Source organism: Sorex fumeus, unplaced genomic scaffold (genome assembly GCF_029834395.1).
Source record: "Sorex fumeus unplaced genomic scaffold, SorFum_2.1 ptg000030l, whole genome shotgun sequence".
Taxonomy (NCBI): domain Eukaryota; kingdom Metazoa; phylum Chordata; class Mammalia; order Eulipotyphla; family Soricidae; genus Sorex; species Sorex fumeus.
Genome location: NW_026606087.1, coordinates 9,847,316 through 9,860,267, shown reverse-complemented (window position 1 = coordinate 9,860,267; position 12,952 = coordinate 9,847,316). Strand labels below are relative to the sequence as shown.

Sequence of the window (12,952 nt, the reverse complement as noted above, 5' to 3'; positions counted from 1 at the left end):
CTGGACTGTAGGAAATGGAGAGGCCAGGCAGGGGCTAAGGGGATGTGGACATGGAGACCGGGTCTGTCCCAGTGGTGAGCTGGCTTTGGGTCAGTGGCCTGTCCCAGAAGGTCAGTGGATCTTCTGGAATGTGCAGGTGGGACCTCTTAAAGAGGAAGGGGGAAATCAGAGTCTCCTTCCTGTGTCTGTCGGGTCTGCCTGGCCTTCAGGAGATGCTCCTCTGTGCCCTGCCCACAGGCCTCGCCCACTCTTCTGGCATGTGGTGCCACTGCGTGGGCCCTGGGCAGTGGGATGGCTTGGTTTTGGGCCCCGCAGGAGGTGGTCCTGATGAAGGAGCTGCCTGGGTGGGCTGAAGCCCCATCCATCAGCGCCTGCTCTGGTCCACGCCTCCTGGTGGGCGGCAGCTGGCGGCCTGGGCTTGGCAGCGAGTCCGTGATTGGAGCCTGGGTCATTAAAAAGTCATTAGTGTCTCCTCTTGGTTCTTGTTATTGACTGGGGGCAGGCTGGGGAGCGAAGAGGACTCCAAGGAGAGGTGCTGTCATCTGGCCACGAGTGTGGGTTTGTCTGTGCTGGTGGTTCCTGAGGATTCCATGAAAGACGTGCAGACCAGTCTCAGGAGGTTCAGGAGTTCGAGTTTATTGTGAAGTTCAAGTGTGGGTCTGGGTCCCTCCCCAAACGTCCAGGCCTGTCTTTTGACCCAAGAATGAAGTCCCTCGTCCTGTCCCACACTGCCCATCCCTAAGTCATCTCCTTGCCTCCAGTGTACAAGACCTGGTCTCATCCCTACACTGTTACCTGTCCAGGGTCACTTTCCAAGGCTGGAGTTGTGTCCCCAGACCTCTCACGGACTGTACCCCCACAGTTCCCTACTGCCTGGTCCTTTTCTAGTCCCCAGCCACAGTGCTCGTGGGTGAGACGCCTGTGCTCAGTACCTGTCACTGTCTTGCCCTTTGAGCTCTGCGTGCGAGAATCTGCCATCTGTCTAGTGCACAAGCGCTTCCTGTTCCTGAAATCTGCCTGGGCCTATGCAGAGGGAGAAAAGTGGGTGAAAGAAGAAGGACCAAAGGGACAGGGCCTGACTAGGGGGTGGGGGGCTTCCTTTTTTTCTGCTGCCGTCTCGCACCCCAGCCATCTCATTATCTCTCTCTTTTTTTTGCTTTAATTTGGGGGGTCACACCCGTCGATGCTCAGGGGTTGCTCCTGGCTTTGCACTCAGGAATGACTCCTGGCAGTGCTCAGAGGACCATACGGGATGCTGGGAATCAAACCCAGGTCGGCTGTTTGTAAGGCAAACGCCCTACCCGCTATGCTATCGCTCCATCCCCTCATTATCTCTTTTGATTGGCTTCCTCCTGAGTGCGAGGTTTATAGCAACCAACCATATTAACTAGCTCTCTTCGGAAGTCCCCGGAGCTCTGGGCCTGCCCCCTCTCCGCCGTTGCCTACCGCAGAAACAGATTTCTCCGTGTCTTTGTCCCCCTCTTCACAACACGCCGCCGTGTAGGGAGGAGCATGCTCAGTCTGTTGGGGACACATGTTGACCGCGGCAGGGACCTGGTGTGGGACAGAAATGCCCACCCGTTGTCATCTCCTCGTGCCTGCGATGGCTGTCGTCCACGTGGCCCTTTGCTGCTCTGGGACCTGCTCTCCGGGGCGTGTTCAGCAGCCTGCCAGGGTCGCTGAGGTTTCTGGAGTCTCTTTTCCAGAGCCGAGCCCTTGACTTCATCCGTCTCTCCCCGAAGGCTTGTAGCTCGGTGCATGCTGAGGCCTGGGGCTCACTGCCACTCTCCCTGTCACAAAAGGGAGGAGGCAAGGACAGAGGAAGAGGGTATCACGCTTTCGTGGGGCAGAACTGGGTGGAAAGGGCATGACAGTGGAGCAGGGGGCTCTGGACAGGCAGTGACCCTCATCTGCACAGGTGGGCTGGAGGCCATCACAGCTGCAGCTGCCTTTTTGCCACGGGCACAGGCACTGTGGTCCAGCAGTTCTTTTTTTTTTCTTTTTGGGTCACACCCGGTGATGCACAGGGGTTACCCCTGGCTCTGCACTCAGGAATTACTGCTGATAGTGCTCGGGGGACCATATGGGATGCTGGGAATCGAACCCCGGGGTGGCCGCATGCAAGGCAAACACCCTACCTGCTGTGCTATCGCTCCAGCCCCAGGTCCAGCAGTTCTAAGGGGGTTTTTCCCTTTGCCCCCCACCTCTTTCCAGAGCACCCTAGGTACTAGCATCAGCTCATGCAATTCGTTTTGCCCCCCCCCCACTACCAAGCCCTATGCCAGGGATGGCTCAGACCCCTGCTCTTGCTCTGTGCCAGGCGGTGAGACATGCCAGGGAGCAGCTTCTCCCACTGGCACCCGAGGGCCCCCAGCTGTGGGATGAAAGTCACACAGGCCTCGCCCTGCGTGTGCCCAGCCTCCGAGTTGGATGCGCAGAACAAGTTGGAGCTCAGGCCCTGTGGTTCCCTGCAGGCTGTGCCGGCCGGCCCTGCGTTGCCATCTCCTCCCATCCTGGGGACAGCCAGTGGACAGGCACTGCTCAATCAGGAGGCCCAGGGACCAGGGCTCTTGAATGGACCCTTGCTAGGCAGTTGGATCAGGGGCTAGACCCTAACCGCCATATCTATTAGGCTAGGAGTTAAGGGAGCAGCGAGAACATTGTGGCAGGCCCTGCAGAACCCCGGGCACATCCCCCATGGCTGCCCCCCACCACCACCACCGAGAGCTGCTGGTTCCCTGTGCGTGCCTGGGCCAGGCCCTCGGGAGCCTGAGGGATGCACTGCTTTAGGGATATGGAACTGCCTGTTGACGGGGTCTCCTGCTGAGCAGTGGCAGCAGTGGGCGTGGGGCATCAGGCTGTTGTCTGCCCAGTGGTGGTTGTGAGAGCAGGGCAGCCCGTGGAGCCCGGGTAAAACCTCTGAGAGGGCACGTAAGTGGGACAGTTGCTCCCGAGAAATATGGATTCCTCATTGGCTGTGACCAGGGTGGGAGAAAGAGGAAGCTTGTGGGCCTGGGGATCTGTCTGTGGTCCCTGGACTCCCCCCCTCCCCAGCCCCCCCCCCCCCCCCCCCCCCCCGTCCCATGACTGATTATTCCGGCTAGAAAGGAAGTGGTAAGGCTCTTGGCTGGCATTCAACAGCCTCCACTTCAGTCCCTGGCATGCATGTGGTCCCCCAAGCTCTACCAAGGACCAGTCCTGAGCACTGAGCCAGGAACTGTCCCAGAGCACCGCCCGGTGTGAACTCTTTCCCCCCACCCCCCCGGCCCATCACCAGCAAAACAAAGTGAAATGAAAGGAGTCTGAAAGAGGTGGACGTAGCTCCTCCACTTTCTGGGAGGACCTGGACCTCATCTTTGCCAACATGCCATTCATGGTCCCTGGCATGTCTGCTCCAGCACAGGGCCTGTGCTGACCCTCCCCACGTGAGCGTGTGTCTGAGAGAACCACACACCATCCTAGAGTCTCTCCTGCAGACAGGGAGCTGTGTCAGGCCCCGCAGAGTCAGGCCAGGGCGGCCTTGGGGGTCCCGGAGCTCAGGCCCTCAGCCTCTAACCCAGTGTTTCCCAAAGCGGATGGCAACTGACCGGTGATAGCGCAGGTGAGGCTCCGACACTGGTTCGATCCCCAGCATTCCTGAGGTTCTCCTGAGCACACTGCCAGGAGTAACCCCTGAGCACTGTGGATGTTTCTCCCTCCCAAAACACCCAAAGTGTGGGTGATACTGCCTCCCCAGGGGGTGCTGGATTGTTTGGGGAGAGGCTGGAGTGGGGGTGGGGGTTAGTTGTCTCAGATGCGATTGGGAGGCACTTTCTGTTTGCTTAATAAAGGTGACTTTCCGGGGGGTGACTGAGGAATATTTTTTTCCTGAAATAGCACCTAGAGGTCAAATAAGTTTGGGGAGCTCTGCTCTGCCCCACTCCCAGGCAGCGCACCTTGTCTCCCCTGGAATGTGGGACTGGACACAGAGAACCCCGAGAAGTGAAACTCCAGGGAGGCAGGGCCAGACTGTGTGTCCACGGCCTTCGGCCTCAGCAGTGTCAGCGCCGTGCCTGGGATCTGTGCGTGCCTGACACCCTCCACCACCGCGCCTGCCTCCAGGGCTGCTCTCAGTTTCATCCCCCTGCTGTGCTCCCTACCGAGCGGGAGAGAGCCTGTCCGTCTGGGACCCCCCTCCCCCCAATCTCTCCCAGAGCGCAGAGGACAGGGCCCAGCAATGCTCACAGGCCGCAGGGACCTCAGCAGGAAACACGTTCCCCAAGTCCCAGAAGGAGGTTCTCCAGCTTGCTGGTCCCAGAGAGCACCTTCCGGGTGTTCCCACCCCGCAAGGCCCCGAGACCCGGGAACCACAGGCCCCGGGACGACCAGGGCGTGCTTGAGACGAGTCCTTCGTGGTGGGGGTGGGCTCTGGACTGCATCCCGGCACCCGGCAGGCTCGTAACCCCGTCTCCCCGCTTCTCCCTCCACAGTGTCTTAGATGATGAAGGGAGCAATCTGAGGCAGCAGAAGCTTGACCGGCAGGTGAGGGGGCCTGGGGCTGGGGGCAGGGAGGGGGTTGCGGGCCATTCTGAGGGGGATGCCCGGATGCGGGAGAGCACAGTCGTGTCTGCTGCTGGGGGTCCCTAGCTTCCAGGGGACGGGACTTGTGTCCTTTTCCTGGCCCCCAAGTCCCGGGCAGCCACGGATGTGAGGCCGGGACCCCGCTGGGCCAGGCACCTTCCCCTGTGGAGGCCTCTGGAACCCAGCTGTGGAAGCAGGACCTTCTCTCTGGTCCTCCTCTCTGGGGCGGGGGGCTCAGGCTGCGTCTCCGGGGCCCCACCTTCGTGCCTGTCCCGGTACCTGTGCAGCGGGCGCTGCTGGAGCAGAAGCAGAAGAAGAAGCGCCAGGAGCCCCTGATGGTGCAGGCCAACGCTGATGGCGCAGGGCGGCCCCGCAGCCGGCGGGCTCGGCACTCGGAGGAGCAGGCGCCCCTGGTGGAGTCCTACCTCAGCAGCGGGGGCGGCACCAGCTACCAAGGTACCCCCCTTACCTGCCCGCTCCCCAGGGCAGCCCCTGGGCAGGTGAGGTAAAGGTCCCAGCTCAGGGGCGGCGGGGTGGGGGTGGGGGTGGGGGGCTCCTGCAGGGGCTGGCAGCTCTCAGTGCCGGGGTCGAAGCCAGATGCTGATGCTTCATTTCTTCCTTCCTTGCTCTTGGGCCACACCCGCCGGTGCTCAGGGGCTCTTCCTGGCTCTGTGCTGGGTGGAGGGGCTGCTTGTGACTGTTGGTGGAGCCCAGGATTGAACTCAGGCCTCCTGCATGCACGCGCCAGCCCTCTGAGCGCTCTCTCTGGCCCCGGAAGGCGAAAACTTTTCTGTGTCCAGGAGTTGTAGAGTCCAGGCTTTCTGGCGGGTGCTTCCCAGACGGCAGGAGGGGTCCCAAGCTCCCAGGAGCTGAAACGGCTGCTCCCCGCCGGGTTCTGTCTCCTGAGAGGAATCCAGTCAGCAGCCTGCCTGCAGCCAGGCCCTGTCCCCGCTCCCTGGCTCTCTCTTCACCCCGTTCCATCCCCTATGTGACTCTACCAGGTCCCACACCTGCCCTCTGAGCCAAGTCAGACCACAGTCACCAGCTCCATCCACACCCTCCAGTTCCCCCACAGCAAATCCCTGTGGGGGTGCATCTCTACAGATCCACCTCACCCCAATCCTCACCAGGATCCAGAGAGGGTTGGGCCAGCTCACACGGCCTCACAGAGCCTTGGAACTGGATCTGCACTGCCCCCTGCTGGTGAAGCTTCGCCTTCGCTGGCGCAGGAACAACTTTCTCAGGAGGCAGAGCCTACAACCGGTTTAACACTCCCCCCCACCCCCCAGGCTCCCAACACACACACACACACACACACACACACACACACACACACACACAGAGCTGAAGGCTCTCCTTTACTGCCAGGCCACCAGGCTCTCTCCCCCAGCACACACACATACATACACACACACACACACACACACACACACACACACACACACACACAGAGCTGAAGGCTCTCCTTTACTGCCAGGCCACCAGGCTCTCTCCCCCAACACACACACACACACACACACACACACACACACACACACACCTGAGGGCTCTCCTTTTCTGCCAGGCCTCTGGGTCCTCCCGCACCTTGGCTCCCAGCCTCCCAGGCTCTGGCAACCCGTCCCTTAACCCGAGGGGGGTCCCTATGTCGCTCAAAGGGTGCTGATGACAGCCACAACAGATTTGTCTCCTGATCTTGCGTACCGTGTGGGCCCTAGTCCCTCCCAGGAGGCCCCTTCGCTGTCCAGTAGGAAGGGTCGGCTTGCGCCCTTGGCCATGGCTAAGCCTGGTGCTTGGCGCTGTGACTGCTTCGTCTCATTCATTGCTCACAACCTGTCCTGGTCCCCAGGGGCGCTGAGAAGCGCCCTGGCTAGGGGTTGCTGCTGGTGTCCGAGCCCAAATCTGCCGGACACTCGGTGCCCTTTTCACCAGCTGGTGCTGCCTCCCTGAGGGGATGCTGCTTCCCACTGCTTTCCCTGCATCTGCCTCCCACTGGGGGGAGGGAGTGACTGGGGGGCCCGGTTGGGCTATGTGTGTGCCTTTTCAGGGAACAGGGAGCTCAGCTCAGCCGTGCTGAGTGGGAAAGACCTGCAGGCCCAGCCCAGAACCCGTCCTTGAACCCACCGGTCCTGCAGCCCCTCCATACCCTTCCTCTGCGTGCTGAGCTGGACAGAGAGGCACCCGCTGTTGGGACCCCCACCCCAGCCCTGCCCAGGCCATTCCCGGAAGGAATGAGCACTCGCTTCTGGGGCCCCTGGGACTATGCCAGAGACAGTGCCTCGAGGCTTTGAGCCAGTCTCATGATGACTGATGGTCATCTGATGATGAGGACTGTTGGTGGCAGGTGTCCCTGCCCCCTCCCCCATCCCCCCTTGTGCTGATTTTGCTGGGCAGTGCCAGGCTGCAGAGAGCCTGCGCACAGCTCAGGAGAGGGTCGCCCACTGCAGAGACGGGGGTCTGCACATGTCACGGCCACTCCTCCTCTCCCTTGTGACCCAGCAAGTTTATCGCCTTCTCTGGCTCGTTTCACCCCTGTCAAATGAGGGTGGCTCTGTCTCGGGACTGAGCGGGTTCAAAGCAGGGCGAGCGAGGAGTCTCAGAGGGCTGGAGCACAGGCTTCGCCTGCACGAGGCCTGGTCCACCCCGGCTCCACATTGCCACCACGGTGCTTCTGTGACTTCTCTGGGGGAACCTGCCGATGCAGGGCCCAGCTGCCGGCAAAGCTGTGGTGGGAGGGGACGGGGCTTGGGCGGGCGGGGAGGCAGCACAGCCCAGGCTGCGGACTTAGGATCAGGGGCTCCCGCCCTCCCGGGCACTGCCCTCTGCTGGCTCTAGTGTGAAACACAGGCTTAGCAGGAGTGGAAGGGAATTGGCCAGAAATCAGAAGGGAAGGCCTGTCCCCAGACTGGCTCGAGGCTTTGAGCCAGTCTCATGATGGGAAATAGTTTGGGAAATAGTTTTCGAGGACTGGAGCGATAGCACAGCAGGTAGGGTGTTTGCCTTGCGCGCAGCCAACCTGGGTTCAATCCCCGGCATCCCATATGGTCCCCCAAGCACCACCAGGAGTGATTCCTGAGTGCAGAGCCAGGAGTTAACCCCTGAGCATCGCTGGGTGTGGCCCAAAACAAACTAACAGAAGAAATAGTTTTTGACCCACTGGCCAGGTTATATTACCATGTAATTCGTGTTAAATAGTCACCCAGTTGTATTTATCTGAAGTTTTGCAGGCTAGGCACAGTAATCGTTTTTCTTTTTTAGACGAGGCTGCTCCTCATGAACCTTTGTGTCCACTGGCGACTGGCAGCCCAGTGGTTAGGTGTTTGCATATACTGCCAGGTGGCCGCCACAGTGAGGCTAATTAGCCTGCCCCCCCCCCCCACCTCCGCAGAGTCACACCATGTTCTCAGTATTCATCGAGGGTTTTCCCATTCAAGGCTAGGGACCCTGGACACTCCCAGAGGACAGGCATGATGGTTGGTTCTTTCCTGCTGGAACTTAGAGGCCGGGTAGGGAGAGAGATCAGCATATCAGCCAGGCCAGGCAGGCAGAATGAAGACAGGCTGCAGAGTGAATGAGTGACTGACCCAAAGGGGTCCGGGAAGGGTCCCCTGAGCTGACTCTGCAGGGTGGTCTGAGTCTAGTGCTTGCTGGTGCTGGTCTGGTGGCCAGGAAGTGTGCAAAGGGGCCAGCACTGTAGGTGGGGAGCTGAAGGGCTCCACGGGCAGGAGAATTTCCACCTGACAGCAGTGGGAAACCACAAGAGCTTTCGGGCAAGGCTAAAGAGATAGCACAGTGGGTAGGGCATTTGCCTTGCGTGTGGCCCACCTGGATTCGATTCCCAGCATCCCATATGGTCCCCTGAGCACTGCCAGGACTAATTTCTGAGTGCAGAGCCAGGAGTGGCCCCTGTGTATCACCAGGTGTGACCCAAAAAGGAAAAAAAAAAGAGCCTTCGGGCAGACTGGGGTTCTCTGAACTGCGGTTTGGAGGATTTGGAACCCCCTGCCTGGATGTGGTCATGTCCACGCCCCCTGCCCCACCCAGGCTTCGTGCTCAGAGAGTTCTGAGGACGTGTCCATCCTTGTCTGCCTGCTGCAGACTTCGCTCGCGTTGTGCCAGCAGCATTGCCTCTTCCACTTTGCCTGACCTGAGACCCAGAATTTTTTTTGGGAGGGGGGCGTCTAGAGGTGTGGCGGACATCCTGGTGGGGCTTGGGTGGGCGGGGGGGGCGGCGGTGGTGTGGAGAGACGGGGTCGGGGGTTTCTTATGGCGCTGAGTGCCCGTTTCTCTCTGTCTCCGTCTCTGTCTCGGGCTCTCTCCTGGGCAGTCCAAGAGGCCGACTCCCTTGGCAGTGGCCGCCCGTCAGCACCAGCCACGGCCCCAAGAAGCAAGGCGGCGGCGGGGGGCCAGGGCGGGGCCCCTAGGAAGGAGAAGAAGGGGAAGCACAAAGGTTGGCTGCCCCATGTGTCCACCCTTCAGGAGGCCTGGCTCCCCCAGGGGCCCCTTGGGGGTCCTCAGGGGAAGGGGAAAGGCGGGGTTGGGGGCGAAGCTTCCAGAAGGCGCAGGATGACAGTGACCCCCACCCTGCCAACTCCTTCTCGGCCCCTCACTGCCTGACCTGAGCCCTTCTCCTACCCAGCTGGGGCCTTCTGGGACCCCCTCCCCCAGTGTTACATGGGTTTCTCAGCTCTACTGTAGTCCTGGCCCGACCCTTCTGGACCTCTGCAGATAGGACCCCCCCCCCCCCCATTGGGGACATGTGGCGTCATGGCCTGGGTCCTTCTACGCCTGTTTTCTGAAGCTTTGTGCCAGGGCCAGGGCTGGGCTGTTAGGGCCCTGGGGTCCCTGAGGGTGGGTGGTGTGCCAGGGGTCGGCAGCTCCCAGAGCTGAGTCAGCATTGGGGGGGAGTCCCTGGTGAGGGGTCAGGCCTCTCTGTCTCTGAGCAGGGTGTTGGGGGTGTGGGTGCCACCCTGCAGTCTTCTCAGGCCCGAGTCTGTCGCAGTGTGTGCGCCGCTGTGTGTGTGTCCGTTGGGAGAGAGCGAGTGAGAACCCGCATCCTGCCCCGCGCCAGGGCCGCGTGTGCCCGGAGCCTTGCCCCTCCTGCCCCCTGCCCCCCCCGAGAGCCTGGCTGCCGCCTTGCCCGCCCCCTGCTTTGGCTGCTTCGCTTTGCCCCTTGGTGCTGTCAGCTGCTACTGTCTGTCTGTCTGTCTTGGGGAAAGCAGCCCTCCGCATCCTGTTCCTGGTGGTGGCTGAGGAAATGGGGCCCCCGCGCCCCTTTGGAGCTTGCAAAAGGGCCCTGCGGTCATTTCTTCCGTAAAATGAGCTTCACCAAGTCCAGCTTTGCAGCCGCTCCCCCCCCCCCAACCCCACCTCGCCCCCAGCCTCCTTCCTGGACCGCCGCTGAGGATCCAGGCCACCCCCATTTCTACCCCGCGGGGACTCAAGAGTGTCCCCGCCCGCAGGCGCCCGCGGGCCAGCAGCGCTGGCAGAAGACAAGGGTGAGTCCCGCACCCCAGTGCAGATCCTGACTGTGGGCCGCTCAGACCATGCCCAGGACGCGGGGGAGCCAGCAGCCGGAGGGGGCGCACAGCCCGGCGCGCAGGACCTCCGTGCCACGATGCAGAGGAAGGGTGAGCCCCGTGGGGGGTCCACGACACCCCCGAAAGCTCAGCCCCTGCCCCAGCTTCTCAGACGTGCCCTGCTTCGGGGTCGTGGCGCTCCTTGTTTCAGCCTTGCCCAGGCTCTGGTGGGGGCACCTCAGAGGCCAGTGAAGGACTTGGGCAGGGCCCCCGGGGAGCCCCAGGGACAGAAGTGCGGGTGGGAGGCACCACCCACCACCGCACCCGACTGCACCCTCAGCCCGGCGGGGACGGCTCTGCCCTGCTTCTGCAGGAGGGCCCCTGTGGGCTGCCGGGCTTGGGGCACAAGGCACACAGTACAGGGCAAACCCGGAAAGCCCTTCGCCCAGTTTCCCAGGGCAGCCCTGCTCCAGGGGCCCCTCTGTACCAGCTGGGGGGAGGCAGGCACGCAGGCACCGAGGACTCGGGTCCAGGTGTCCTACTGGGCAGAAGTGAGGAGGGCACCCGAGTGATGAGTGGGGCCTTTCGCAGGCCGTGGCCCGGCACCACCCACCCCAGGGGGCTGTAGTCCATCCCCCGCCTCCCCCTCCCCCAGACACAGCAGGGGCCGGATGCAGTGTCCGAGCCGGAGCTGGGGAGGGCCCATTCTGAGGGTTGCGAAGGCCCCGTCATACGTGTACCAAGTGTCCGAATGTGTGCATGCATGCTTGTGTGTGTATGTGTGTGTGTTTATGTGTGTGTGTGTGTGTGTGTGTGTGTGTGCATGCATACCTGTGGCTCTGTGCGTGCCTGGGTGTGGTGTTGTGTGCACACATGGGTGGGCAGGCAGTGATGGGGACGGGATGTGGCGGGTGGAGGCCCCTGCTCACCTGCTTCTGCTCTCCCCTGCCACCCCCCACCGCCCTGCGTGGCCCAGGCATCTCCAGCAGCATGAGCTTCGAGGAGGAGGAGGAGGAAGAGAACAGCTCCAGCTCCTCCCAGCTCAACACCAACACCCGCCCCAGCTCCGCCACCAGCCGCAAGTCTGTGGTCAGGGTGAGTGGCCCGGGGCGGCTACAGCCAGGCTGGTTCAGCCGGGGGTAGGGGGTTTGGACCCGGTCTCTGAGAATGTGCCTAAGTCTCCACCTCAGGGACCCCTGAACCAGGAGGGCCACGGTGCAGGGATCCCGCCCTCTCGCCCACGCGCTCCGTGCATAGTGCATAGCTAGGTGGCCGCCCCTTCTCTCACCCCGTCATAGGAGGCCGCCTCGGCCCCCAGCCCGACAGCCCCTGAGCCGCCAGCAGAGGTGGAGGTCCAGGACCTGGAGGAGTTTGCAGTGCGACCGGCACCCCAGGGCATCACCGTCAAGTGCCGCATCACGCGGGACAAGAAGGGCATGGACCGCGGCATGTACCCCACCTACTTCCTGCACCTGGACCGGGAGGACGGGAAGAAGGTGAGGTGCAGGGGCAGCACGGCCCCCCACCCCTGAGGCAGAAGGGCCTCCAAGCTGGCCAGCAACCCCCCTCAGCATGTGCCCAGAGTGTGGGGGGTGGGGGGCGTTGCACCCCTTCCACCCCTGCTGCGGGACAGGCCCTTCCTCCACTCCCCAAGGTCTTCCTCCTGGCTGGAAGGAAGAGAAAGAAGAGCAAAACTTCCAATTACCTCATCTCTGTGGACCCCACGGACTTGTCTCGAGGAGGGGACAGCTACATCGGAAAACTGCGGTACCTGGACCCCAAAGCTGGGGGGGTGAGGGAGGGGAAGGGGCGGGGCAGGCCATCCCCCAGGGCAGCTCCTAGGTGGGAGAGAGGGGGCCTGGGATCTGTTCCCAGGGTCTCCTCTGCCTACTGGACCCCTCATAGGCCCGGGTCTGTGCTAACTGGAGCCAAAGGTGGGGAATGCCTTCTCACCCCAAGCTGCTCCCAGTCAGGTGATGGGGCCCCCACAATTCATGGCCCACAGTGTCGCTGATGACAGAGACCCCTGGGGGGAGCCACCTGGGCCTCAGGGTGAGCGCTGAGAGCGAGCCCCCTGCAAGAGGAGGGTCCCGGCCTCCTTGTTGAGGGGATAAGGGGGTCTTGAGCCAGGCTTCAGGGGAGAGTGTGGGCAGAGCTCGAGGTTGGGGGGCAGAGAGCAAACGCAGAGGTAAGGCACTAACTGGACCCCACTCCACTGCCTGGAACGTGCCCTCACCTGCCCTTCAGGGGGGCTGGAATCTCCACTGCTCCCTGGCTGGAGGCCACTCTGGACCCCGCTCCTTCATGGAAACCCTGAAGCCCAGAGGTCCCCATTGACCACCCCTCGCCACATGGAGAAGCCCTTTGTTGCCACGTCTACCTCCCAAGAAGGGGTTCAGTGAACCCCGGCCCCCTGACCCGCCTGCCCAGAGGGGCGCACTGAGCCGTTCCCAGTCTGGGGCAGAGGGTACCCGGCCCTTTCCTGACTGTGCCCATCCTCAGGTCCAACCTCATGGGCACCAAGTTCACTGTTTACGACAATGGAGTCAACCCTCAGAAGGCCTCGTCCTCCACTCTGGAGAGCGGAACCTTGCGCCAGGAGCTGGCGGCCGTGTGCTACGTGAGTGCTGCGTCCCGGGCCCAGTTGCAGCCCTTCCACGGGCACCCACACTCACTCAGACCCCGCCCACCCTCGCCTGTCTCTCCCATCTCTCCCATCTCCCCCATCTCTCCATCCCTCAAGGTGGCACTGAGGTGGGCTGTCATCCGAGCAGTGACCGTTGGCTGGGAAAAGGCCCTGCCCATCTCCCCTGTCTGAGTCCAGACCACAGCCGGCCAGCTGCCGGGGAGCTCAGGGGACAGACCTGGCTCCATAC

At 62.3% G+C, this 12,952-nt stretch overlaps 1 protein-coding gene across 4 annotated transcripts in view; it reads left to right on the top strand.

Annotated features, from left to right (window-relative positions):
• TUB (TUB bipartite transcription factor) overlaps nucleotides 1-12,952 on the top strand; it is a 93,894-nt gene that overhangs the window by 78,547 nt on the left and 2,395 nt on the right. For 2 of the 4 annotated variants that reach the window (XM_056115985.1, XM_056115986.1), the window contains exons 2-9: nucleotides 4,470-4,521; nucleotides 4,848-5,016; nucleotides 8,885-9,007; nucleotides 10,020-10,187; nucleotides 11,053-11,171; nucleotides 11,375-11,572; nucleotides 11,731-11,843; nucleotides 12,579-12,696. In XM_056115985.1, the coding sequence (XP_055971960.1) occupies nucleotides 4,470-4,521; nucleotides 4,848-5,016; nucleotides 8,885-9,007; nucleotides 10,020-10,187; nucleotides 11,053-11,171; nucleotides 11,375-11,572; nucleotides 11,731-11,843; nucleotides 12,579-12,696 (1,060 nt within the window). The remainder of the gene's footprint in view (nucleotides 1-4,469; nucleotides 4,522-4,847; nucleotides 5,017-8,884; nucleotides 9,008-10,019; nucleotides 10,188-11,052; nucleotides 11,172-11,374; nucleotides 11,573-11,730; nucleotides 11,844-12,578; nucleotides 12,697-12,952) is intronic. The other 2 variants (XM_056115988.1, XM_056115987.1) reach the window with 2 other exon arrangements.